Source organism: Monopterus albus, unplaced genomic scaffold, assembly GCF_001952655.1.
Source record: "Monopterus albus unplaced genomic scaffold, M_albus_1.0 scaffold245.1, whole genome shotgun sequence".
NCBI lineage: Eukaryota > Metazoa > Chordata > Actinopteri > Synbranchiformes > Synbranchidae > Monopterus > Monopterus albus.
Genome location: NW_018128125.1, coordinates 362,441 through 387,804, shown reverse-complemented (window position 1 = coordinate 387,804; position 25,364 = coordinate 362,441). Strand labels below are relative to the sequence as shown.

The 25,364-nt window shown below is 38.7% G+C and overlaps 1 protein-coding gene across 4 annotated transcripts in view; it reads right to left on the bottom strand.

Moving 5' to 3' along the window:
- Positions 1-25,364, bottom strand: part of dyrk1b (dual-specificity tyrosine-(Y)-phosphorylation regulated kinase 1B) — a 166,787-nt gene that overhangs the window by 12,167 nt on the left and 129,256 nt on the right. For all 4 annotated transcript variants that reach the window (XM_020620670.1, XM_020620668.1, XM_020620669.1 and 1 more), the window contains 6 exons: positions 12,861-13,010; positions 9,432-9,568; positions 6,874-7,020; positions 4,812-4,952; positions 1,207-1,327; positions 129-311 (listed from right to left, as the gene is read on the bottom strand). In XM_020620670.1, coding sequence (XP_020476326.1) covers positions 129-311; positions 1,207-1,327; positions 4,812-4,952; positions 6,874-7,020; positions 9,432-9,568; positions 12,861-13,010 — 879 coding nt within the window. The remainder of the gene's footprint in view (positions 1-128; positions 312-1,206; positions 1,328-4,811; positions 4,953-6,873; positions 7,021-9,431; positions 9,569-12,860; positions 13,011-25,364) is intronic.

The window sequence follows — 25,364 nt, the reverse complement described above, 5'->3', positions numbered from 1 at the left end:
TTAATTAATTAATGAATAAAAATGCACCCAAAGAAAACAGTACAACCACTGTGTTTGAAGCTTCACAGGAATTGTGGTGGCAGGAAAATGGAGCCCAGAATGTGTGGAAGCAGATGTGTGTACATTACCAGAGCTAGAAACAGAGCTAGTAGTGGAGGTTGAATGGGAGTGGTCCATGGCAGGAGAGGTGGATGTAGATGAACTGGTGTTGGTTCCTTCATCTGTTGTCTTCTTGAAAAAATTGTGCTGCAGGGCGTAAAATGGCGTGATACGACTTTTAGGGTCATAGTCCAGCATGCGCAGGATCAAGTCTGGAAGAAAACAAATGTGACTATGATGATGATGATAATATTTGTAGATGCCACACTGCTGGTGGCTGAGTCCAGGGGTATGAACCTATACCCCTATGAATTTTGATTTCTTGTTCTTTTTGTTTTGTTCAGTTTTTTGCAGTTCTGCCTCACCTCAAGCATCTGGTACTATTTATTGCAACTTCCAAGTTACTGTATGTTATGTGAACATTGCTTGCAAAGATGCAAAATAATAATGTGTTTGACCAATTTTAGCTTAGACTTAATCTGGTACTTTTCAACACATATCTTGAACTTCTTTAAAACTTTGAAATATTCTGCTTCTTAAGAAGATGTATACTTCTGTGTAAACACCATCTTGTAGAGCTACTCATTCTGCAACTCACAGTGGAACAATACTTAATACTTTTTGGACAATACTTCTCCAAACAGTCCATCTTTTTTCTTTTACAAGACCATTGAGCTCACAAAAATGTAGTTTATAATGAGTTCACCATGTGAGTCATTACAGTACACGTTGGTCCTCCACAACGTTTCCTAGTGGATTTACAATATTTTAAATGAATAACTGAAGGGAATGGTTGAAGGGAATTTTACAGTTTTTACATTTTCTTTTTGTATCCACTACAAATGGTACACATGGAGGCTGATAAATTTTCTGTAATGCATACTACTGACGCTGAGTTCACTTCTCAATGTTTGTAATGTCCATGAGGTACTGTATATCCAGATACTCAGGAGACTTTTAAGTTTCATTTTTAATTTTTAACATTTTTTTAGTTTAACACTGCCATATTGGCTGTATTTGTACTGATTTCTATCTCTGGTAAATATCAATTTTTGATCAATCAATACAGTGACTAGCTTTGCAAATCAATACAATGTGTTGGTTTACCTTTAAATTTCAGGTAGTCGCAGGGGGCGTGTCCTGGCTCCCCTGCTCTCCTACCCCCTGGGCCCCCAGTCTCTACACCCAAAATCTCATGAAGACGGCGTGTGGCTGGGGGTTTATACTCCTGAAAAACACACATCCAAATATTTTGATACCAAAAATATGATTTCAGGACTCACACTAACACTTTAACTCACACTAAGGGACTAGCTTACTGCTCTGTCACATACACATATTAGTTCTTAAAACTACATATAGGTTTTTCTTTGTTGTTGTTTTTAACATGTTGCTGAGGTTTTAAAGTACTGGACACAGAAACATTGACCACAACAAATATAATGGAAGTGAATTATAATTCACAACAACTCACGTACTAATAATCCACCATCTTGGTTGTAGCCCAAAGAGCTGTCTAAGGACACTAGGGACAAAATTCAGACTCCAACTTCTCCACTATGGGCAAGACCAAAGAGCTGTCTAAGGACACTAGGGACAAAATTGTAGACCTGCACAAGGCTGGAATGGGCTACAGGACACCAGGCAAACAGCTTGGTGAGAAGGCAACAACTGTTGGCGTGATTATGAGAAAATGGAAGAAACTCAAGATGACTGTCAAATCTCCCTCGGACTGGGGCTCCATGCATGATCTCGCCTCGTGGAGTATCAATGATCCTGAGACAGGTGAGGAATCAGCCTAGAACTACACGGGAGGACCTGGTCAATGACCCGAAGAAAGCTGGGACCACAGTCTCAATGGTTACCATTAGTAACACACTACACCGTCATGCCTTAAAATCCTGCAGCACGCAAAGTCCCTCTGCTCAATCCAGCACATGTCCAGGACCCGCCTAAAGTTTGCCAAAGATCATCTGGATGATCCAGAGGAGGCATGGGAGAAGGTCATGTGGTCAGATGAGACCAAAATAGAACTTTTTGGTATAAACTCCACTCGCCGTGTTTGGAGGAAGAAGAAGGAAGAGTACAATCCCAAGAACACCATCGCAACTGTGAAGCATGGGGGTGGAAACATCATGCTTTGGGGGTGCTTTTCTGCAAAGGGGACAGGACGACTGCACTGTATTGAGGAGAGGATGGATGGTACCATGTATCGCGAGATTTTGGACAACAACCTCCTTCTCTCAGTAAGAGCATTGAAGATGGGTCGTGGCTGGGTCTTCCAACATGACAATGACCCCAAACACACAGCCAGGGGAACTAAGGAGTGGCTTTGTAAGAAGCATTTCAAGGTCCTGGAGTGGCCTAGCCAGTCTCCAGACCTGAACCCAATAGAAAATCTATGGAGGGAGCTGAAACTCTGTGTTGCCCAGCGACAGCCCCAAAACCTGAAAGATCTGGAGAAGACCTGTATGGAGGAGTGGGCCAAAATCCCTGCTGCAGTGTGTGCAAACCTGGTCAAGAACTACAGGAAACATCAGACCTTTGTAATTGTAAACAAAGGTTTCGTTACCAAATATTAAGTTCTATTTTCCTATTGTATCAAATACTTATTTCATGAAATAAAATGGAAATAAATTATTTAAAAATCTAACAATGTGATTTTCTGGAATTGTTTGTAAATTCTGTCTCTCACAGTTGAGGTGTACCTACGATGAAAATTACAGATCTGTTCATTCTCTGTAAGTGGGAAAAACTGAAAAATCGGCAGTGTATCAAATACTTATTTGCCCCATTGTATGTACTGGATGTACTAATGCCACTTTTTTCCACACTGAGTAAGAAATCTAGTATGAGTAGTAGTGCGAATATAGCTGATATGTATGGTGGGGTGGGGTAGTTCTTTCTTTGACAACCAAGCAGACTGTTTTGTTGTCTCATATTTTATCCAGCTTTTAAAGACGCAATAGGTGTACACAGGGAAAACTGCATACTGTTGTGCAACAATCAGAGGAGAGCAGTAGGAAATACTGTTGCCATTTTTCTAGTAGTAAAATTAAACTTATGGGTGAATTCTATGGGTGAACAGCTCTCTATTTGAATTCAGTAAGTCAGTAACAAATTGATTTTCTATATATGGTAATAACCATGTTGTTCCATAATACAGAAATCTATAGAGTCACTTCGTTTAATAAATCCTCAGCCAGAGTCTTTAAACATCCAGTTTGGCTGCTCCAAGTACCTGTAACATAATTGTATGCAAAGTGCAACAAAAGTGAAACAGTAGCTGGCTTGACCCTTTTTTTTTTTTGCAATCAGCATCTCACCTGACTGCAGCAGTTTAGTAGGTGAACAGGGGACCAGATGAGCTGACTGTGAGCAGAGTGAAGATGTCTGCCGATTTCTGCAAGTTTGTTCTGCTTGTACAACAGGCGTTAAATTACAACCGCAAATCACGAAAAGTTGGTACGTTATGTACAATCAAATTTAAAACTGAAAATACTGATTAGTAAATAATCTGTGTCCTGTATTACATTGATAAGAAATGACAGCACACTATTTGATGTGATACCTCATCAATTTGATTGTTTGTTCACAACAAACACTTCAATCCTGATGCCTGCAACACATTCCAAAAAAAGTTGGGACAGTAAAGCATTGACCACGGTGTGTGGCAAATCGACTGCATTATCTCCATTAGTGGTGGATTTTGCTGCACATATTGAACACTGTCATCACAAGTATACAACCTCATCTCTGCTCTGTTGTGTGTGTCTGTGAGTGCCACTCCCTTCCTATCACCCTTGACGGGCACAGAGAATAGCTGCATTAGGCTTTAACTTTGTCTTTGTCACTTATCTCACTTATCTCCAAACCGCTGAATATCCTCATCCTCCACCTAACAACCTCCTCAACCTCCACCTAACAACCTCCTCAACCTGTGTGAGGCTGATGTAATGTTGCCATTAAGTGGCAGAAGTGGAAAGTAACAAAGTACATTTGGTCAAGCTACTTAAATACAATTTTGAATATTTTAATTTTCTGCTACTTCATACTTTGAGTTTACTACATTTTAGAAGCAAATATTGTACTTTTTACTGCACTACATTTATCTGGTAACTTTAGTGACTTTTCACAATTAGATTAAGAAAACAAAATGCAGTCTAATCATAAGACTTCATTAATCCCTAGTGGAAGATTCTCAATTCTGCATAGTGAATACTATTACTTTTGGTGCTTTAAATATATTTTGATTCTAATACTTTTGCACATTTTGAATGCAGGACTTCTACTTGTAACAGAATATTTCTGCTCTGTGTCATTTCTACTTTTACTCAAGTAAACAATCTGACTACTACTTCCACCACTATTAGGCGGTATTGGTGCATTTTATGAGTATGAGTCAAGCAGAAAAGGATAGTATCTGACTCATCACTGATCTCAGTGATGGTGAATCCCTACTTGAAATAGTAGTTATCTTAGATATCAGTAGAGCAAGCGCTTCAGCTGGAGTTCCCAGTAATTTCCATTGTTTGCAAGCAGCCACTGACTCTTTCTAACACAAATTAAGGCTGTATATTTTTTATACATATGTTTTACTGCAAGATCTAGAAAAATCATACTGGATATTTCATGTCTCCCCATGAGTTAGAGGACTAAAAGTGAAAGCTGACCTTTTAATGAAAAATGTAAATTGTATTAAAATAAAATACCTTCTTGATGTCCTTGTTCTTCTTCACTGTCCACAGACCATCTGAAAGCTTGTCAAAATACTTTCTGGCTTTAGGAGCTGCATCTAGCATGTGACTGGGTGGGACCCCCAGAACCTCCACAATCTTATTCATCTGATCAACCTGCACACACATACACACACTCATAATTAGTGTTGTGGACTATTATTATGGATTAAGGTGGCAACATACCACACACAAGTTACTGCAATCACATATAAAATACAGATTAGAAAGCCCTGCAGGACACACACACAATCTCCATGTGTGTTTATACACATGTACAAATCCTCTCACTATTTAACCATGCCTTGCCTGAACCTGTGTCCTCTGGGGAATAAGCAGAGGCAAGAGGGAAGGAATGTTAACAAAGAAAACATATTGTTTTGCTTATTCTGCTAGACCAGAGGTTCCCAAACTTTTCAGATCATGGACAAAACCAAATTTCATAAGTACCGCTTTTAGTTCCAAGACAGAACCACCTCTCCTATGGAAGTCCATCCCTGACTACTACAGCTGCTGCTGCTGCTACTCAGGCCTGGCGCAAGTGACCTTTTTTCAAAAAATAAAATTGATAAATTAGTTTTACTGCTGTGCTGCCTGTCTGCCCCACACCACATCCAGCACCCGCACAACCAGCACAGACGCCACCCCAGGGATGTGTGCTCTCCCTGCTGCTCTTCTCCCTCTACACCAATGGCTGGACCTCAGGGAACCCCACTGTTAAACTCCTGAAGTTCACAGACGACACAATGGTCATCAGTCTCATCTGAGACGATGATGGGTCTGCATACAGAATCTGCCCTACTTTGATCTAAAACTGCTTTTTGATTTGATGTGTCGTTGTTGAATGACAGCTAATTAAATGTGATGCTGTGTTTTTGAATATTTTCTGTTCATGCTCCTCCACTTTGACTGTCAGTTACATTGCCATTATGTCACTTACAACAATCATTCCCTCTTACACATGAGTCCTGGACATATAAATGCTCAAAAATCATTTTAATGTCTTTTATTGTTTATTAATTTGATGTGCTTTAGTATTAAGCCACTTGTTTACCTCTTACAGAGATTCCTCCTCTCATGTCATTTCATGCTGTTCTGACAGGGTAATGTTTTTGTCACACATGTACAACTGATATATTCCCATATTCTGCAGGTCCTTCTGGTTCAAAGGGTGAAAGAATCTCAGGTTGATGGCTTCTATATTTGGAGAAAAATCAATTGCTCTGTTTTCTTTCCTTGTGTCTGTCACACAGACACATTTTCATTCCTCCATCTGTCTATCTCTGTCTGTCCTTGTTTTTCGCTGTCATTTCCTCTGCTCTAGGACTTTGATGTATAACTACTGCATCATGTCCTGATTCATCCAAATCACAGATCATTCTCCATGTCATTTCAACATGTTGTTATTGGGTCTTATTTCACCACATATGGACAAACATTGTTCTGCTATGTTTTGCAAGTCTGACCAACACCTCTGCATAAATAGCTTGCAGCCAGGTAGCACCAGGGGAGGCAGCAGCATTGGTTTTTCCACACCTAAAACTTCTTCAGAAATGTTTTATTCTCTATTTCATTCATGTAGTAGCCTTAGAAAGGACCATTAACAACAATATATGTTTACTTTTTAAATCAAAAAATGCATTTATTAATGAGAGCATGAACACAAATCACTCAAAATTGCTATGTGCATCTCTCTCTCTCTCTCTCTCTTCCTCTCATTGATTGTCCCTGTTGTTTTCCTAAAATAAGTGACATTTTCTACCTCTATGCCAATACCTTCTGCTCCATTTCAGTAATATGGACAGTGCAGCACCCTACACACATACCCCCATCTGAAGGAATGAATTGAGTCAAGCTAACGTAACGTAACCACCAGGTGGAGCCTGACGTACCACCGGTGGTACGAGTACCATAGTTTGGGAATCACTGTGCTAGACAGCAAACTACAGTCTGAATACAAGCATTGAATCAATTGCTATTGTCAATATTACTGAATAGGACTACCCTACTGATATATTTATGGTAGTGTTGTTTTTACCTCATTGGAGCCACTGAAGAGTGGCTCTCCTGTGTGCATTTCCACCAGGATGCATCCCAGAGACCACATGTCAATAGCCAGGTCATACGGCATTCCCAACAGAACCTCGGGAGAGCGGTAAAACCTGCTCTGGATGTACTGATAGATCTGAGATGAGGATGATAAATAAGTGAAAAGATTCAAGAAGAAAAGTAAGCATACAACTACTGATAATTTTTGTAAACACTATCTGACAATTGTTTTCTCAATTTTTAAAAACATACAATACACTTGGGGAACCTGTACATTCTTTTTATTTACAGAGATTATGACTGTCATGTGTTTTGATGTTACTGTTGTTTATGTTTGTATTTTCTCTATTAATCAATTGTTTTGTCCATAAAATATAGTCAAATAGTGAAAAGGCCTGTTATAATGTCCCACAGTGAAAGGTTACATCTTCAGATATCTTGTTCTGTCTGACCAACAGTTTAAAACCCAAAGATATAAGAAAATCCTCATGTTTGAGAAGGTGGAATTAGGAAATAATTGGCATTTTAACATTTTTCCTTAAAAAGATGCCAATATGATTAATTTACCAAAACAGCTGATTCATTTTTCTGTTGATCAATTAATTTATTAGCTAATTGTTGCCGCTCTAAAGAAGAGTTTAATTACTTTCAGTGAAGATTTTCTTTATATCTATTCCTGCCCAACTTACTCAGCTATGCTGTATAGGAACTGTTGTCTCATGTTACCCCAGTCCATCTAAAGTTGAATTAAGATGAATTCAAAAGACAAGTGACTTCTGTCAGTGCTGCTTGCTGTCCCACTGTGAGGAGTCATGTTCTCCCACCGTTAAGGAAATCAACCCCTCATACACAAGTTTAAATGATTAAATATGTTTTCCCAGAGCTGAACTGACCTATTTCACATAGGAGATAACAAAGGCTAAAAAAGGTGTAAATTCAGAATGTTTGATAACATTTAAAATAAAAAGAAACTAAAAAAGGTCATTTCTAAAGTAGTTATGTTGGGAGAACTAATATACTGCCAAAAAGATGCTGATCGCTAAGAAATTGCTGAATGTTGAAATGTTAGTGCATTTAAAGATATAAGAGTGGAACCAATAAAGAAAGTTGGCACAATTACAAAAGGAAAGAAGTCAAAAGCAGAAAAACTAAGAAAAGTTAAAGGAAAGAAAACAAGGAATGAGGAAAGTAAGGAAAACAGCAATGAAAGGAAAGTTGAAAGAAAGGAATCAAAGCAGCAGGGAAGGGTGGAAGAAAAGAAAGGAGAAAGGAATATAAAAGAAAAGAATGAAATAAAGAAGAATGAAAGAAAGGAAAAGTGTGAGAAGAGGTGGAGGGCAGAGGAAAGAAAAGAAAAGAAACAAAGGAAGAATAAGGAATTGGAGAAATAAAGGAAATAATGATGAAAGGAAGGAAGGCAGGAAGTATGGAAGGAAATAAGGATGAGCAGAAAGGAAAGAAGGATGAAAGGAAGGAGAAATAAAGGCGTTCTACCGAGAAGGTTAATCTATCTATTGTTAATGTTAGCAGCATTAGTGGTATTAGAAAGTAGTACTGTCAGAAATACTGGTAGTGAGAATAGGCTAGTACTGACAGGGATACTGCAGTAGTGACAGGTGGGGGCATATCATGGATTAAAGAGCCTCAGTGAACACATACTGACTGACTTCATGTCAGTAAACACAGAGGGAGAGTGTAGAGGCCAAATCAGCAAACAGCAGGTGTATCATTAACTATCTCATCCCAAAGCAACTGTCCAGCCAGTCTTCATCAACAAAGCTCTGCACTACGGGCACTGGACGGCTTCAGTAAACATGCCGATACCCCATATGTGAAGATTTATCATGAGTTACAACCAACTGTCATCTGTGAGTGGGAGGGGAACTTCTGGTTGCTTCTTACAATAGCACTGAGTGAGAGACATAAATAGCACTCTGTGGTTTTGGCCATCTCAGTCAAAAAGTATAAATTGTTTATGAAAGTTAAATGTTGACAGAAAAAAAGAAGGAAACAAGTTGAAGGACAGAGCCTACACTTCAGGCTCTGAAGATTCTGTGACAACTGGAGAAGCTGAAAGATGACATAAAGTTGAATAAAATGAAAAGTATAAAAGTTAACAAAAAGAAAAGTCATTACATAAATCTAACAAAGAAGATGTATGTTTTAAAGATCGAATGAAGTTTCTAGTCCAAAGCATCTAGAAGCAGATAGAGATTGAAGAAAAGTAATATGGCCAAAATTTGACAGAAGCAGGATAACAACAATCTGATCATACATCTTGGTATCTGGTATCTTGGTAAAGATTGGGTTAAAACAAATTGCACCAATAATAGTTTCAGTGTTAATTGGCATGTGTAGCCTATGATATATTTATTCATCACTCAATCATGTAGTTTCGAGTTTCAGTGAGGGTCACTGGGGAGGGAGAATCTCTCAGCAAACATTGTGCAAGAAGCTATTTTAATGTATTTTATATGAAGTAAACAAAAAATGTACTTTGACAGGTTTATGTGTGTTCTTGTTGAAATGTTTGAGCATTCTGCTCACCCTCTGTCCAAGCTGGCAGGAGGATCCAAAGTCGACTATCTTGATGGCAGATCTCTTGGGATTACACAGCAGGATGTTCTCTGGTTTCAGATCGCAGTGGATGATTGACAGTTCTGGTGTTGCTAGGAATAGTAATGCTGTGGATAAAAAAAGACATGACTCTTGTTTTTCTCATCTGGACCACCTTCTACACTGGTTAAATTTGATGTCAATGTTCATTTTAGCACCCGATTTTGACAAAGTTGTTGTCTTTGTCTTGATAAAAATGTATATTAGTTTTAGTCAAAATGCAGTCATTTGATTGTGCTTATTTTTGTCAACAAAAACACATTTTTGTCTAGATTTAGTTAGTGACATTTCAGTCAGATTTTTTCCTGGATTTTCAATAATAATAATGACTAGATAATGCAGTTTCTGAAGAAATTGCATTGGGATTGCTGCCTGCTGAAAAAAGCTTGTGCCAAACCGTATTGCTTGGCTGCTGAAATAACTTACTCATAGCTGCTGCTCAAGGTGAAAATGGCTGTTAAATGGCAATGTTGTATTAACTAGCTACAAAGGGGCAAAGAATGTGAATAACTACAAATGTAAGAAAGGGGCCGGGGATTCAAAATATTAAGTAGGCAATGAAAGAAGGGGAAAAGACGCAAAAAGCATGAAAAGAAATCAGGATAGGACAAAAGAAGGAAAGAATGATTAAAGGAAGCAAGGGAAGGATGAATGATTAAAGGGAAGAAAGATGGAAAGAAGAAAGGAAAAAAGGGAGGATTAAAGAAAGGAGGAAGGGGGAAAGAAGGATGAAAGGAGGAAACAAAATTGAACACAAACACTGACTGACTTCAGTAGAGCTGCGTTAGATGAAAGAGAAAGGGGGGAGAAAATGGGACAGCAATAAGGGAACCAGGTGAAAACATTGCCCTGGCATTGCTTGACATTTATTGCTGAAACAGCTGAAATCCAGTTCACCCACCGATCAGGAATCCATCTCCATGACAATAGATCCGATCCAATCAGCTAATGCCAGACCTTCCCTTGGCCAGCCAATCAGACAAAGCACTCAAACTGGCGAATAAACTCGTAAACCCAACCTCCCTTTGTCCAGAAAGAAGTCAGATTCCAAAATGTTTGTTTGTCTGTTACTCTCATCCTTGTTTTTTGTGTATTTGTGCTAAATTAATTTTTGTCATAATCTTATGCTTAGTCTTATGCGTGCCAAGATTTCAACATTCTTTCAACAAAGTCTGTAGACTTTGAACATTTGTAAACAGTCTTCTGTACACTAAGTTTTATTTCAGCCAAACTGTTTGCAACCAGAATGATCCTATGGTGATCAGATCAAATTAGATGTGATTTTTGTCAACCACCACCTGTAAGATTGAGCTTTGGCTCAACCAGCAGCTGAAAACCACAGCTGCAGAATGAGCCACCTTCTGAGCTCACAGCCCCAAACAGTGTTCTGGAACTTTGGACCACCACAGACCTCTAGTCTGGCTTCTGAACAAAGACTGCTTCTCTGGCCAGCCACATGAATTTAGAATGAAAATCAAGATTTTAAACAATTTTAGCTCATTTTTCACCATCGCTCATCTATTTTAATCATCCCTGTGTTCACCATGTACTATCTCATTCATTTTATAATCCCAATTCCCCTTTCCCTCTTGTGCATATGTAAATAAATCTATTTAGACTAGATAACTTTTTTTCTCATGCCATCTTCTTTGTATCTTTTATCTCAGTAAATAGGTCAATGTCCTAAGGACCCACTGCTTTCAGATCAAGACCTAATTAATTTTTATTGTTTGTTGTTTACTGCACTGCTCACAAAAAAAAAAAGCTTGGTGCCCTCTTATATTTAAATAATTATTACAAGGTATTAATATTGATCATTCATAAATTGTAGTCCAAATTCACTACACTTAAGAATTAGTTAGATTAGACTTAAGTTAGCTATATTTTGATCTCATTCATTTAAACATATTTCAATTTCAATTTCATTCACCTAGATGTGTTGATGCGCAACCTTTGAATGTAACCAAATATTCCTCATTTTCTTTTTTTTTTGGGTAACTTTACTAGATTGAATACTTTAATCATTTCTAACTATCATACTTTAAATCATACAGTTTCCTTGGGATTTGTCTGACAATCTTTTGTTCGAGCAGAAGCACACAGTTCAGAAGACAGAACTTAAATTCTCATGTTATCTAAAAGAATTTTTTTTGCACCTTCTCTTTGTCTGTCAAACTTAGGGCACTGTCCTCTCATCCACTTTCCTCATTTCATTATTTTACACAGGAGACTGTTTTTTCAACTTTAACTTTCTTTTATTTAAATTTCCTTTTAACTTTTCTTCCTCACAAGTCAAACCATGAGATCAAATTTACAGTTTTTTACTTTTCGTTCAAATTTTGTAATTAACTTAGTTTTAAGTAATTTTGTGTCCAATTTCTGATTTGATTCCACATCTCTCCATTTGCACTCCGCTGAATCAGCCTCCCGAGACCCAGCCATCACCTGTTGCCTGCACAGCAGACCTCCACTAAGTTGCTGAACAAATCACAGAACTCTCATCAACGGGCCCTGCATCACCAGTTGGCAATGACGAATGAGCCGAAACTGACCCCTAGAGTGCCGCTCCATCCTCTCCAGATCCAACTCACTCCAGACAGACAAAATATAACCTTTCTTCTGAAATCAGGCTTGTGTTGCTTAATACATGCTCAATGCTCATACAGAATTCTATCATCCAATTTTCCACAATGTAGTTAATAATTTTAAAAAAAGTCAATTTATAATTTCACCTCACCATAATTAAGATTATTATGGTAAACTTATCAAGTCAAATCAATTAAAACTGTTCAGTATTCATTCAACCATTTTCATTCTTTGCTCTGTATATCATTACTTGAATATTTGAACTTCATCAGCAGCCATTTTATTTACTGTGTATTTAGACTAAATGCGAACGAAGTCCTAGTTTTGACAAGAACTCCTCCTTCAGGCTCAAATTATTAATTTGATTAATAATTTGATTGCTACATAATGAATACATAATTACTCATAAAAATTACATTACATTCTGGTCAGTCTGCCATAAAGAGACCTGGTGCTTCAAGGTAATTGTGTTATTGACTAGATTAACTTGAGACAGATCCACTACACCTGTTTAATGGTTGAAGGATGTTTTTACCCTAAAGTATGCTGAAATACGTAATGGGTTAACAGTTTCCACCATCATCCTGATATGCCTTTTCCTAATTATTAAATGTTGTCCATTGTCTTACTGAATTGCATTTGACCTGCAACGTTTATCCTTCCTGATTTGATAATGTACTAAAACAGCAGTCATTCTTTTTTGACTATTTCAGGCCAGAACTCCATAACAAGCTAGAAATTACACGTGACATAACAGTGTTTCCATCCACCCACCTGTACAAAGCTGCTGTGCAAATTTCCTGGTGAGGTTGAGGGAGACTCCTCTGAAGTTGGTGTTCCTCAGGAGATCATACAGGTTGTAGCTCAACAACTCAAACACCAAACAAAGATGGTTCCTAAACATAAAGTGACGCTTCAGGTGGACTGCACAGAAACAGATTGACAGACAGACACACACAGAAATGGGAGATGTAAGACAAGGAGGAAGGTTAACAGAACACTGAAACAAGAATCAGGTCAGGTATGAGTACCAGACAACATTTAAGACTAGAGATGTCCCCACTGATACTACATATCAGTACTGATCTGGGGATATTTCACCGAATCGTGTATCGGCCAGAATAAAGCCAATCCAATTCCACTCCTTACTTAGAACTACAGTCCTATATTTGAGCGGGCTCAGTCATGTTTTTAAGATGTGCGTCATGCAACAGATAAGCTGCTATATTAATCAGTCCAGCTGTCTACAGTGCCCACATGTAGGCTGGCATATCACTCACACAACCTTAAACCTATTTTTAGTTTCAAGTCTATTTTTTCAGAGCTACGCGCATAAAATACACAGTACCCACCAAAACAATGAACGCCCACTCGTTCCAACCAGAACTCCACCAAAATAGAGAAATATGTCAAGCCAAAACAGCTAAAATGCATGATCTATCATGTTACATCAACCCTACTGAACATTGCAGTTCTTTTTAAAGTGTGTGTATTTTATTTGCTTTGACCATGGGTTGGATATACTGTACATATACATGCAAGTATAGTCTATAATTCCCTATAATTAATAGGTTATAATAAGTATCGGATTGGAATCGGTCTCAGCAGATACTTAATACTGAAGGCAGTGGCTTGGTATTGGGGCCAAAAAAAAAAAAAACTGGATTGGGACATCCCTACATCCCTACATCCCTAGTTAAAACATTTCCTGTTTTCTTTATTCCTTTGGGGTGGGGGATGAGGATTCCACACATTTCTTATATTTTAGATGTGCCCAAATTTAATATCAAAGCTAGGTAAAGGATCATGAAATTTGTTTTCTGGTAATTAATTCTTATTTAGAACTCAGACTAGAGGTGACCAAGGACATACTGCATTGTCAATCCCAACCTTCCATTACTGACTCAAACCATATAGATAGCTAGCTAGATACAACCCCAAATCAGAAAAAGTTTGGATGGTTTGTAAAATCAAAATTGAAACTGAAAATAGTGATTTGTAAATCATCTGTCCCCTATATTACATTGAAAACAATACAGCAGCACATTATTTGATGTGATACCTCATCCATTTTATTCTTTGCTCAAAATAAACACTCACTTCAACCCTGATGCTGCACCATATTCCAAAATAAGTTGGGACAGTAAAGTATTTACCACGGTGTGATGTTTCCATTCCTTTTCACAACACTTAAAAGACATTTAGGTACTGAGGACACCAAGAGATTCAGTGTGTCAGGTGTCATTTTGTCCCATTCTTCCTGCAAACAAGTCTTAAGGTGCAACAGTCCTGGGTCTTCGTTGACACAATTCTGTTTCAAAATGTACCACACAATCTCTACTGGGGACAGGTCGGGACTGCAGGTAGGCCAGTCCATCACTCACAGCCTTTTCCTTCACAGCCAGGCCTTGGTAATGTGGCAGTATGAGGTTTTGCATTGTCTTGTTGAAATATGCATGGGCGTCCCTGGAAAAGATATTGTCTTGAAGGCAGCATATGTTGCTCTGCTGTATGTATTGTTCAGCATTAATGGAGCCATCAAAGAAGTGTTAGTCACCTTTGCCAAGGGCACTGACACAAACCCAGACCATGACAGACCCTGGCTTTTGGACTTGTTGCTGGTAACAGTCTGGATGATCCTTTTTGTCTTTGGTCCAGAGCACACGGCGTCCATTCCTTCCAAAAAAGACCTGAAATACTGATTGGTCTGACCACAGTGCACATTTCCACTGTGTGATGGTCCATCTCAGATGCCTAACCTCATTACTAGCCCTGAAATGCAACCATCCCAACTCATTTTGGAATGTGATGCAGGCATCAGAAATGAAGTGAGTGTTTATTTTGAGCAAAGAATAAAATGGATGAGGTATCACATCAACTACTGTGCTGCTCTATTGTTTTCAATGTAATGGAGGACACAGATGAATTACAAATCACTGTTTTCAGTTTTAATTTTGATTTTATATACCATCCCAACTTTTTCTGAGCTGGGGTTGTAATATGATACCGTGCTGACTTGTGTAATGTGAATGTGTCTTGTTCAGACCGCCACTCCTTTACATCTTCTATTTTTAATTTAGTACCCATCTAATCTTCAGCAGCATGTTTAATCGGTCAACACCACCCAATAAACCCGGATGATCCATTTCATAATAAACGTCATGAAGCACTTATTTAACCTCAGAGACTATACTGATTTTCCCTAAACCAAACATTTTATTTCCCCAAAGACAGACATACTTTTTGATTTAAAGTGATTTTATTTCATGCCACCAGATGGCGGAACTTCAGAACTAGGTTTACATTGTTTTAACACCACCAGCAGATGAAGTTATCGTAACACAAATTGGATGTAGAGACAATAGATGCATCAACAGACCGATGTAATTATGCTCTGTGAGAAATCTGAACAATCTGCACCAGACTGAATGCAAGTTTACATTTTCACCACAAGCAAGTTTAGAAACAATCACATCAATCATCACAGTTAAAACAGGAAGTCAGGGTCATTAATATGTGCTGATATCACAAGGTACCTTTCTGCTACAGAAGTTTCAGGCATGGTATTTCTCACGAGGACCAGAGCCTCATTCAAACGGTGATGCTTTCCTGACATTTGAGATCTGACAGCATTATTCAAAGCACTGTTAACCTTTTGCTCAAACATGTACACACACACACACACACACACACAGATTTACCAACGGCGCTGACACTGCTGCCCATTTTTTGGGCGTGTGGTTCAAAACCTTCCAATCTCAGGATTTCCATAAAAGTCAGAATAAACTCCAGGACCCACAGTCTTTGTACAGTGGCGGTGAAATAGATGTCAAAATACCATTTGGGGAGAAGATCTGGAGAGGTGTATTTAGATGGTTCAGCACCAGTAGCACACCCGCTGCACAATGCTTGTACATGAGCAGTGATCATCAATTTAAGTATCTTCACCAAAGTCAGTTTAATAATCTGAAACATATCAGGTCTTAATAATCCCTCCACTTCGTCCATGCACTCTACCTCAGCAGCAGCAGCAGCAGCAGCAGCAGAGCCGAGCGCAAAGCTGAGGGCAAAGTCAGGTTGGATGTCAGCTTTACTCCAATCCTCCACCTCCTGCGGACTGGCTGGCGCAGCGGTCAGACTGTCCCAGGACAGTCGAACTCATCTTGGTGGTCTGCAGATTGTATGCTGGTGAGGGAAACTCTTCTTGTCTTGTTGTCTGCTAACAGCAGCTCCTCTGGGTCAGCATACCACAGGCTTCAGATGAGGGCTGCAGTGCTCTAAACAATGCTACTGCACTCCAGCTACATCCTCTTCCATACATGTTAGCTGTAGCTTGGTCTCCTTGATAAATACAATGGACCCCATGTGGGATTAGGTAATACACCAAAGTCACGTATTTATCAAAAATGATAACCACTAACTTTCGGTCAAACCTAGCCTGGGGAGCATTGTACTATTCCCAAGAGAAAGAAAACTTTATGATATGCAGGTGTAAGCTGTAAAATAATAAAACAATCATCACAGACTGAGCACAGCACAATACTAACCTGCTTGAAATTATTCTGCATCATATGAATTGCCTTTGAGAGCTGCCACTGTAACCAAGATACACAACTTGTGTGAAGCTAAAGTGGAGGAGGCGTTGGGACAGACATGGTTGGCTTCCCAGAGAATACTGGACTTCTCTCAGTAATCACAGTTACCTTGGGGTCCCTTTAAGGTACATTTAGAACCAGTGGTGGAAGAAGTACTCTGATCCTTTACATTACCTACAACTGTGTAAAAATACTGTTACAAGCAAAAGCCCTGCATTCAACATGTTACTTAAGTAAAAGTACAAATGTATTTGCATCAAAACATACAGTGCCTTGCGAAAGTATTCGGCCCCCTTGAACTTTGCGACCTTTTGCCACATTTCAGGCTTCAAACATAAAGATATAAAACTGTATTTTTTTTGTGAAGAATCAACAACAAGTGGGACACAATCATGAAGTGGAACGAAATTTATTGGATATTTCAAACTTTTTTAACAAATAAAAAACTGAAAAATTGGGCGTGCAAAATTATTCAGCCCCTTTACTTTCAGTGCAGCAAACTCTCTCCAGAAGTTCAGTGAGGATCTCTGAATGATCCAATGTTGACCTAAATGACTAATGATGATAAATAGAATCCACCTGTGTGTAATCAAGTCTCCGTATAAATGCACCTGCACTGTGATAGTCTCAGAGGTCCGTTTAAAGCGCAGAGAGCATCATGAAGAACAAGGAACACACCAGGCAGGTCCGAGATACTGTTGTGGAGAAGTTTAAAGCCGGATTTGGATACAAAAAGATTTCCCAAGCTTTAAACATCCCAAGGAGCACTGTGCAAGCGATAATATTGAAATGGAAGGAGTATCAGACCACTGCAAATCTACCAAGACCTGGCCGTCCCTCTAAACTTTCAGCTCATACAAGGAGAAGACTGATCAGAGATGCAGCCAAGAGGCCCATGATCACTCTGGATGAACTGCAGAGATCTACAGCTGAGGTGGGAGACTCTGTCCATAGGACAACAATCAGTCGTATACTGCACAAATCTGGCCTTTATGGAAGAGTGGCAAGAAGAAAGCCATTTCTTAAAGATATCCATAAAAAGTGTCGTTTAAAGTTTGCCACAAGCCACCTGGGAGACACACCAAACATGTGGAAGAAGGTGCTCTGGTCAGATGAAACCAAAATCGAACTTTTTGGCAACAATGCAAAACGTTATGTTTGGCGTAAAAGCAACACAGCTCATCACCCTGAACACACCATCCCCACTGTCAAACATGGTGGTGGCAGCATCATGGTTTGGGCCTGCTTTTCTTCAGCAGGGACCGGGAAGATGGTTAAAATTGATGGGACGATGGATGGAGCCAAATACAGGACCATTTTGGAAGGAAACCTGATGGAGTCTGCAAAAGACCTGAGACTGGGACGGAGCTTTGTCTTCCAACAAGACAATGATCCAAAACATAAAGCAAAATCTACAATGGAATGGTTCACAAATACACATATCCAGGTGTTAGAATGGCCAAGTCAAAGTCCAGACCTGAATCCAATCGAGAATCTGTGGACAGAACTGAAAACTGCTGTTCACAAACGCTCTCTATCCAACCTCACTGAGCTCGAGCTGTTTTGCAAGGAGGAATGGGCAAAATTTAAGTCTCTTGATGTGCAAAACTGATAGAGACATACCCCAAGTGACTTACAGCTGTAATCGCAGCAAAAGGTGGCGCTACAAAGTATTAACTTAAGGGGGCTGAATAATTTTGCACGCCCAATTTTTCAGTTTTTTATTTGTTAAAAAAGTTTGAAATATCCAATAAATTTCGTTCCACTTCATGATTGTGTCCCACTTGTTGTTGATTCTTCACAAAAAATTACAGTTTTATATCTTTATGTTTGAAGCCTGAAATGTGGCAAAAGGTCGCAAAGTTCAAGGGGGCCGAATACTTTCGCAAGGCACTGTACCTAAGGTACTAGAAGTACTGATTATACAGAATGGCACATTTCACATTCCTGTATATCATACTATTGTATTAATTAATTATATAATTACTGATGTATTATTGTATACATCACATTTAATGCTGAAACTGGTAAAGGGGGAGCTAGTTTTAAGCTAGCTAGTTTATATGCATTTAATTTGAATTACTGCTGGGTAACTTGTGAATTTTCCACCATGGTATTTTTTGTATTGGTCTGGCTATGAAAACTAACTAGTAACCAAAGTTATAAAATAAACGTAGTGGAGTAAAAAGTACAACTTTTGCCTCTAAAATGTTGTGAAGTATGAAGTAGCAGAATGTGAAAATGTTCAAGTAAAGTACAGATACCTCAAAATTGTACATACTATAAATACAGTACTTGAGTAAATGTACTTAATCACTTTCCACCACTGTTTAGAAGAGATTAAAAATGTGAGATTATTTTGCAATTAACCATGAATTGACTATGGTCAATAATGCAATTAAACATTTTAATCGATTGACAACACTAGTATCAATATAACTGTATTTGCATTTATCGCTAAACGGCTCAACCTATTAACAGAGAAGTGGAGCGGAGACAGCGATAGTTTGACTCAATTCCACTGTTTAACTGTACTGTTAATGTGATATTGTGTGTCTCAGATGAGTGTCCAAACTACTCTGTGTGCTGCACTCAGCATTCATTAATCTTAATTAAAAGTCAGGGACATTTTGGACAGTGTTGGTTCATAAGGAAAAACTGCAGTGTGCATAAACACATACTGGGAAAAGGAGACTGGCATTCACACCTCTGTCTAAGAAATGTTCCTTGCACACTGAGAAGTATGGGCGGGTGGAGCTGATGTTTATGCACATTCAGTGTCTCTGAGTTTTTCTGAGACAAGTTAGCAGCCTTTTTGGAAATGTAACTGGTGTGCTATTTAACCTTGTTCAGCATTGTTGTCCCTCTTTTCATTGTATGATTTATCAGATTACAGTAAAGTATGACAGCCTGTTTTTAAACAGTTTATGGTAACTGAAATAAATGATGAAAATAATGGTTTGACATTGTTTAGGGATAGGATCACATCCATCCAGTAGTTTTCAGAGCTGTGGTGGTTCAGCATGCTAGAGAGTGAATGAAGTGAGGCATTAGCAACAACAAAGCAGTGAATCAGAGAAATATTATTTTCAGATCATTTCACAGTGGTTACATTCTAAAAGGCAAATAAACATGGTCGCACAGCCCTGTTGAAGAATTTTGTGTGAATGCAGCCGAAGTGCACACTCTATCCTTCTGTCTGTGCTCTGGCAGCAGAAACTGTTGGATGCTAGTGGTCTCGTTACTAACATGTTCCTCATAATAATACTGTGCTAGCTCTAGGCATACTGTATTCTTAGACTTTCTTTAATATTTCAAAATTATTTCTAGAGTTTCTATAGCTTCTTATCCTAAATGATTATAGTATATTATGTATAGTTCAGCTGCAATAATTTCACATTTTGCTCTGCGTTCCCCACAGGCACTACCATGCTCTCATATCATCTTATTTTTATTACTATGAAGTACCTTACATACTGTTGGGTAGCTTGGGAATTTCCCACCAAGGATCAGTAAAGTCTTATGACTGTATTTTGTTTTATTCCACTGATTCTGAAAAGTAACTAAAGTTAAAAAAATATATGTTGTGCAGTAAAACATATTTGTGAAGTAATGAAGGTAGGTTTTATGTTTGCATTTAAAAACATCAACACCATGATTAACAGATCACCGAGTACCCTAAACACTGTACTGCATATAAAACACACTGTCATTATTTATCTGGCGCAGTATGGTATGAAGTACAGTGAGACAGTGCACAAGCTGGTTTTGGTTTCCTGTTTACATCCATATACTATGAAACAGTAATGCCATCCCTGGTAGGCTAGTGGTTAAGGCCCAGCGCTCTCGCCGCTGCGGCCCGGGTTCGAATCAAGGTTGCATCAGGAAGGGCATCCAGCGTAAAAAACATGTGCCAAATGTAAACATGCGAGTCGTCAGTGTGACGATTCGCTGTGGTGACCCCTAAATGGGAAAAGCCGAAAGTGACAAGCATACTATGAAGCAGTTATGAGGGGGTGACATGGTGACCTTTCTGCCACACCTGGTGGTAGAAAAGAGAAGTGGTATGTTGGATTTTCTGAGGCTGATGAAGAATTTAAAAATGCTGTATTGTTACCAACCTGGCTGTAGTTGGTAAACAAGGTATGGCTAGTTTAGTTAGCTAGTACGTAACCAGGTGCGGATGTCGAATATGAAATAAATTAGAGCTCTGTACATCAATGCATATGATCAATTGGACTACACTTAAAATGCTGTTTATTGGTGTAATGCATGAAATACTATGAATGCCAAGTATCTGGGATAATATAACACAAGCAGTGGTTTATGTTAATTTAGGACACTGCATTTCATGAATAGCCTATAATATAATATATAAAATATTAAATATATTTGATGCTCTATAAAATAATAAATATATTTGATGCTCTTGTCACAAAGGCCAAATATTGTTTATTTTATGCATTTTTAACAAACAAGTAAACCTGAGGCACAAAGCGAAAGTGTGAAGGAAGCTTCTGTGTCTATGGAGATAGGTGTGTGACCAGAAGCCATCCACTGCACAACACAATTTTAAAGTCACTGGAGCATCAATATGTTGTGTACTTATATGAGTTACAAAAAATGATTAGATTGTGTTTTTTTTTAATTAATGTTAATAGTTTAAATTTGACAAATCAAACTGAGGTTTCTTGATTATTAAATTAGTTATTGTAAAATGCAGAAGAATGCAAAAAAAAATGTGCAATACAGGGCCAGATTTTAATGCATTAAAACATGTTGAGAATGTTCTTAATGTGTGTTGAAAAAAAGATGTTCATGAAGATTAATATCTCTACATTTTTTACCTTTACCGGTAGATGTTTTAGTTTCAGTAGCAGCAGTATGGCAGTGGAACAGTGGGTGTAAGCAAGGGAAGTTCATATACAGTAGCAAAATGTAAAGCACATTTCATTCATGCTGCAGACATTCATGAAAAAACATTGTGTGATGTGAGTAATGGAGGACCTGTGCCCCAGTAGAGCTTGATGTCTAGTAACACCCCTAGTCAGCACTGTACTTCACTGCTCATGTTCTGTTGATACTTAGTGTGTCATTTTGAGAATAAAGCTAATTGTTGTAGGCTGTCATATGAAAAGATGCTTCTGCAAAAATTGGCCTCATCAAAACAATTAGTGAGCTTCTTTTCAGGCAATGTAAAGACATATGGATTTCAGTAGTTAATAGTCAATGCAATTTTACTGGATTATCAAAAAAGTAAGTCTACTTTTCACGCCTCTGGTGTGGAGCATTAATAGAACTGTGACCTCTGCAAGGACATGTCAAGGAAATGAGCATTTTCATCCATATTTTCTTTGATTGATTATGGGTTATTATTACAGATGTTTCAGGCTATAGCTCATAGACCTGCTTAAAACAGCTAAATAAAAGCCTTCACCTAATCTCACTGTAGTTACATTAATATTTTGTCTCAAATCTCATCACAGGCTTACAATCTATTTTAACCGCACAAAGTGGTTAAGTCATGATAAATCATAGACATAAAGCTGCTTTAGCTGTATATTAGTACTTTGTTAGCATTCTAGCTGAAGTTAGGTCTACATTACATTTCTTGCCCTAATCTATATCATGTATTTTACCTTAAACATTATTAGAACATTACCTAATGACAAATAGTCCATTCAAATTTGCAGAAAAAAGTAGTTTAGCTTACATGATTTTTGCAGTGTAGATCAGCATGATTCAAATCTGCAGAGTTTCTGATTAAAATCAAAAGTTGTGGACAACTGTGAGGATATGGTGTCCACATATCGGACAACAAACAGGCTGCTGTTCACTGTTCTATTGGACTCCACATGTTGTGTCGCAATTTGCTGTGTCTTCAGGTCAGCGTCAACGGCATGTGCCGTTTCATGTACTGAATTTAAATGGAACAAAAACCACACCCACCCATCACAAACAGACACTGTGCTGGTCAGGTTTTGGAATGCACCCACTTATTTAATCACATGCTTCAGTGAAGCCTATAAAACACCACGACGAATCACATACACAGGAGCAGTTAAGGCCAATTCAGACTGAGCACGTTTTTAGATGCATTTTTCATGAAACATTCTATAAAATGTCTCCAACACTAGCATGTGAGCTGCACATTACCCGTTTTATGCTTTATGTCTATTTTCTCTGGCACACTGAGTGCAGCATTATCTCCATAGACTACTGTTTAAATGAGCCAAGTCTCCAGTTATTTCCTGCTGCAAACTTTTTTTTTTTTTACTAGTGTCTGTTCTGAGCTTCAGCTTGCTGACAGCCTCCCTGACATTATCCTGTAAGAAACCTTGACAAATTGGGAGTTCATTTTCCCTCCACAATGGCAAGCGGTCAAGGTCCAGAGAGGCAGCAAAGCTGCCCCACATGATGCTCCCTCAAAAGATAAGAAATCAGTAAGGGGGCAAACACTTTTTCACACCACTGTACATAGTGCTGTGTTCTTCCCAAACAATTCTACCTTTGTTTCATCTGTCCACAGGACATTTTCCCAGTAGTGTTGTGGAGTGTCAGGGTGGTCTTTGGCAAACTTCAGGCATGCTGCATCGTTGTTTTTGAAAAGCAACGGCTTCCTCCGTGGTGTACTGCCATGGATACCGTGCCTGTTCAATATTTTGTGTATAGTTGACTCATACAGTTAACCAACTCCAATAAATCCTTCAAGTCTTTAGCTGCTACTCTAGGGTTCTTTTTTTTTTTTTTACCTCACTGAGAATTCTGCGTTGCACCTTTGGAGTAATCTCAGCTGTGCATGCACTTCTATAGAGAGAAGCCACAGAACCAAATCAACTCCATTTGCAGACAGTATGTCCAACTGTGGACTGATGAATCTAAAGTCTTTGAGATGACTCTGTAACCCTTTCCAGCTACATGCAAATCAACAACTCTTGATTGTAGGTCTTCTGAGCTCTCCTTTTGAGAGACCTGGCTCACATCAGCAGATGCTGCTTGTGAACAACACACTGACCCTGTCTAAGTGTTTTTATAAAACCGCTTTCACTTTCTCTTCCTTCCCCTCTCCACCTCCTTTCCCCTCCTTCATCCTCAAACAAACGTCAAACATTGGACGTCGTGGATGGTGTACGTGGGCAGGTGAGACGTGTACGCAGGCATGTCGATTTGGCGGGAGGTTGCGTTTGCTTCTGGATCTCCCTGCTCAGCTTTGTTTGTCTGCATTCATAACTAAAGGATTTCCCACCAACTAATAATCATTATCTCCCTCCCTATCAGTCTAAAGAAAGTACATGCTAGTTGGCTATTGGTGGTAGTCTGTCAGTGTGTTGGAACTGCCTGTCACTGGTCGTGGCATTTCAGCGGAATGGGCCAAAATAAAGAGCACACAGACAGAGGAAGTCGACATAAAAAAGTCTCTGGATTTCTTAAGTGACGAGATGACTGCAGTGAAGAAGCAGCAGAATCGGCTTGTGGAACTTTTGGAGGAGGTTAAACAGCTGCGCCTCCAAAACCTCGAAAAGGACAAACGGATTGTGGACCTAGAACAGAGGGTGGACGATCTGGAGCAATACTCCCGGATGAATGACTTGCTCATCACCGGTTCTCCCATCAAACCACGCTCGTATGCGCGCGTGGTAGCCGCGAACAGCGGAGATGAGCCAGGGGAGGAGGAAGTCCGCTTTGTGGAGCAACAAGTGGTAGTCTTTCTCCAGAGCAAAGGAATAAAGCTGAACCCGGAGTGCATTGAAGCATGCCACCCTCTACCTAAAAAGGATTAAAATGACAGACCAGCGGTCATTCTGAGATTTGTCAGTAGGAAAAACAAGACGGCATTGTTAAAGCAAGGTCGTAAACTCAAAGGGACGAATGTATATATAAATGAACATTTAACAAAAAAGAAAGCAGATATAGCCAGGAAAGCAAGATGCCTCAAGAAACAATGAAAAATTCAACACCAAGTTAACAAGTGGCAAAATCTTCATCAAGTTAAATGGATCCCCCGAGGAGGCAAAAATTCTCACAATAAGAAACCTTGAGGACTTGGACAAGTATCAGTGATCACAATGCACATCAACCATCTGGAAGCAAATAAGGTAACATTTGACTTACACTATCACAATGAGTACTGAACCACATATAGGTGGTCAAAAGGACAATTACACAGAGACAGACCTACTGCAGAGACTTGAACAACTCCAGCAACTGGATCTGGGTGCGATGGAATATACTGAGTACAATACGCACGATGTAGAGAAGGATATTGATCCTGATAATAATTTCCGTTCTACCATAAAAAATAACTGTAATTACTATACAAATGAACAATACTCCAATAATTTCATTACCAAGGACAAATAGTCTATTATCCATTTTAATAGCAGAAGTATGTATACAAATTTCAATGCAATAAGAATATTTAAAGAACTTTGTTTATCCCTTCAGTGTTATAGCTATATCTGAAACTTGGTTCAATCAAGAGAGAGGAATCGACTTTGAAATAGAGGATTACGACCTCCATTACGCAAATAGACAAAATAAACTAGGAGGTGGGGGTCGCGCTATATGTACACAAATCTATAAAATATTCTGTTCTAAACAATATGTCTACTGTAATTGATAATGTAATGGAATGTCTAACAATAGAACTCAATAATGGAAAGACCATTTACCACTAAATGGA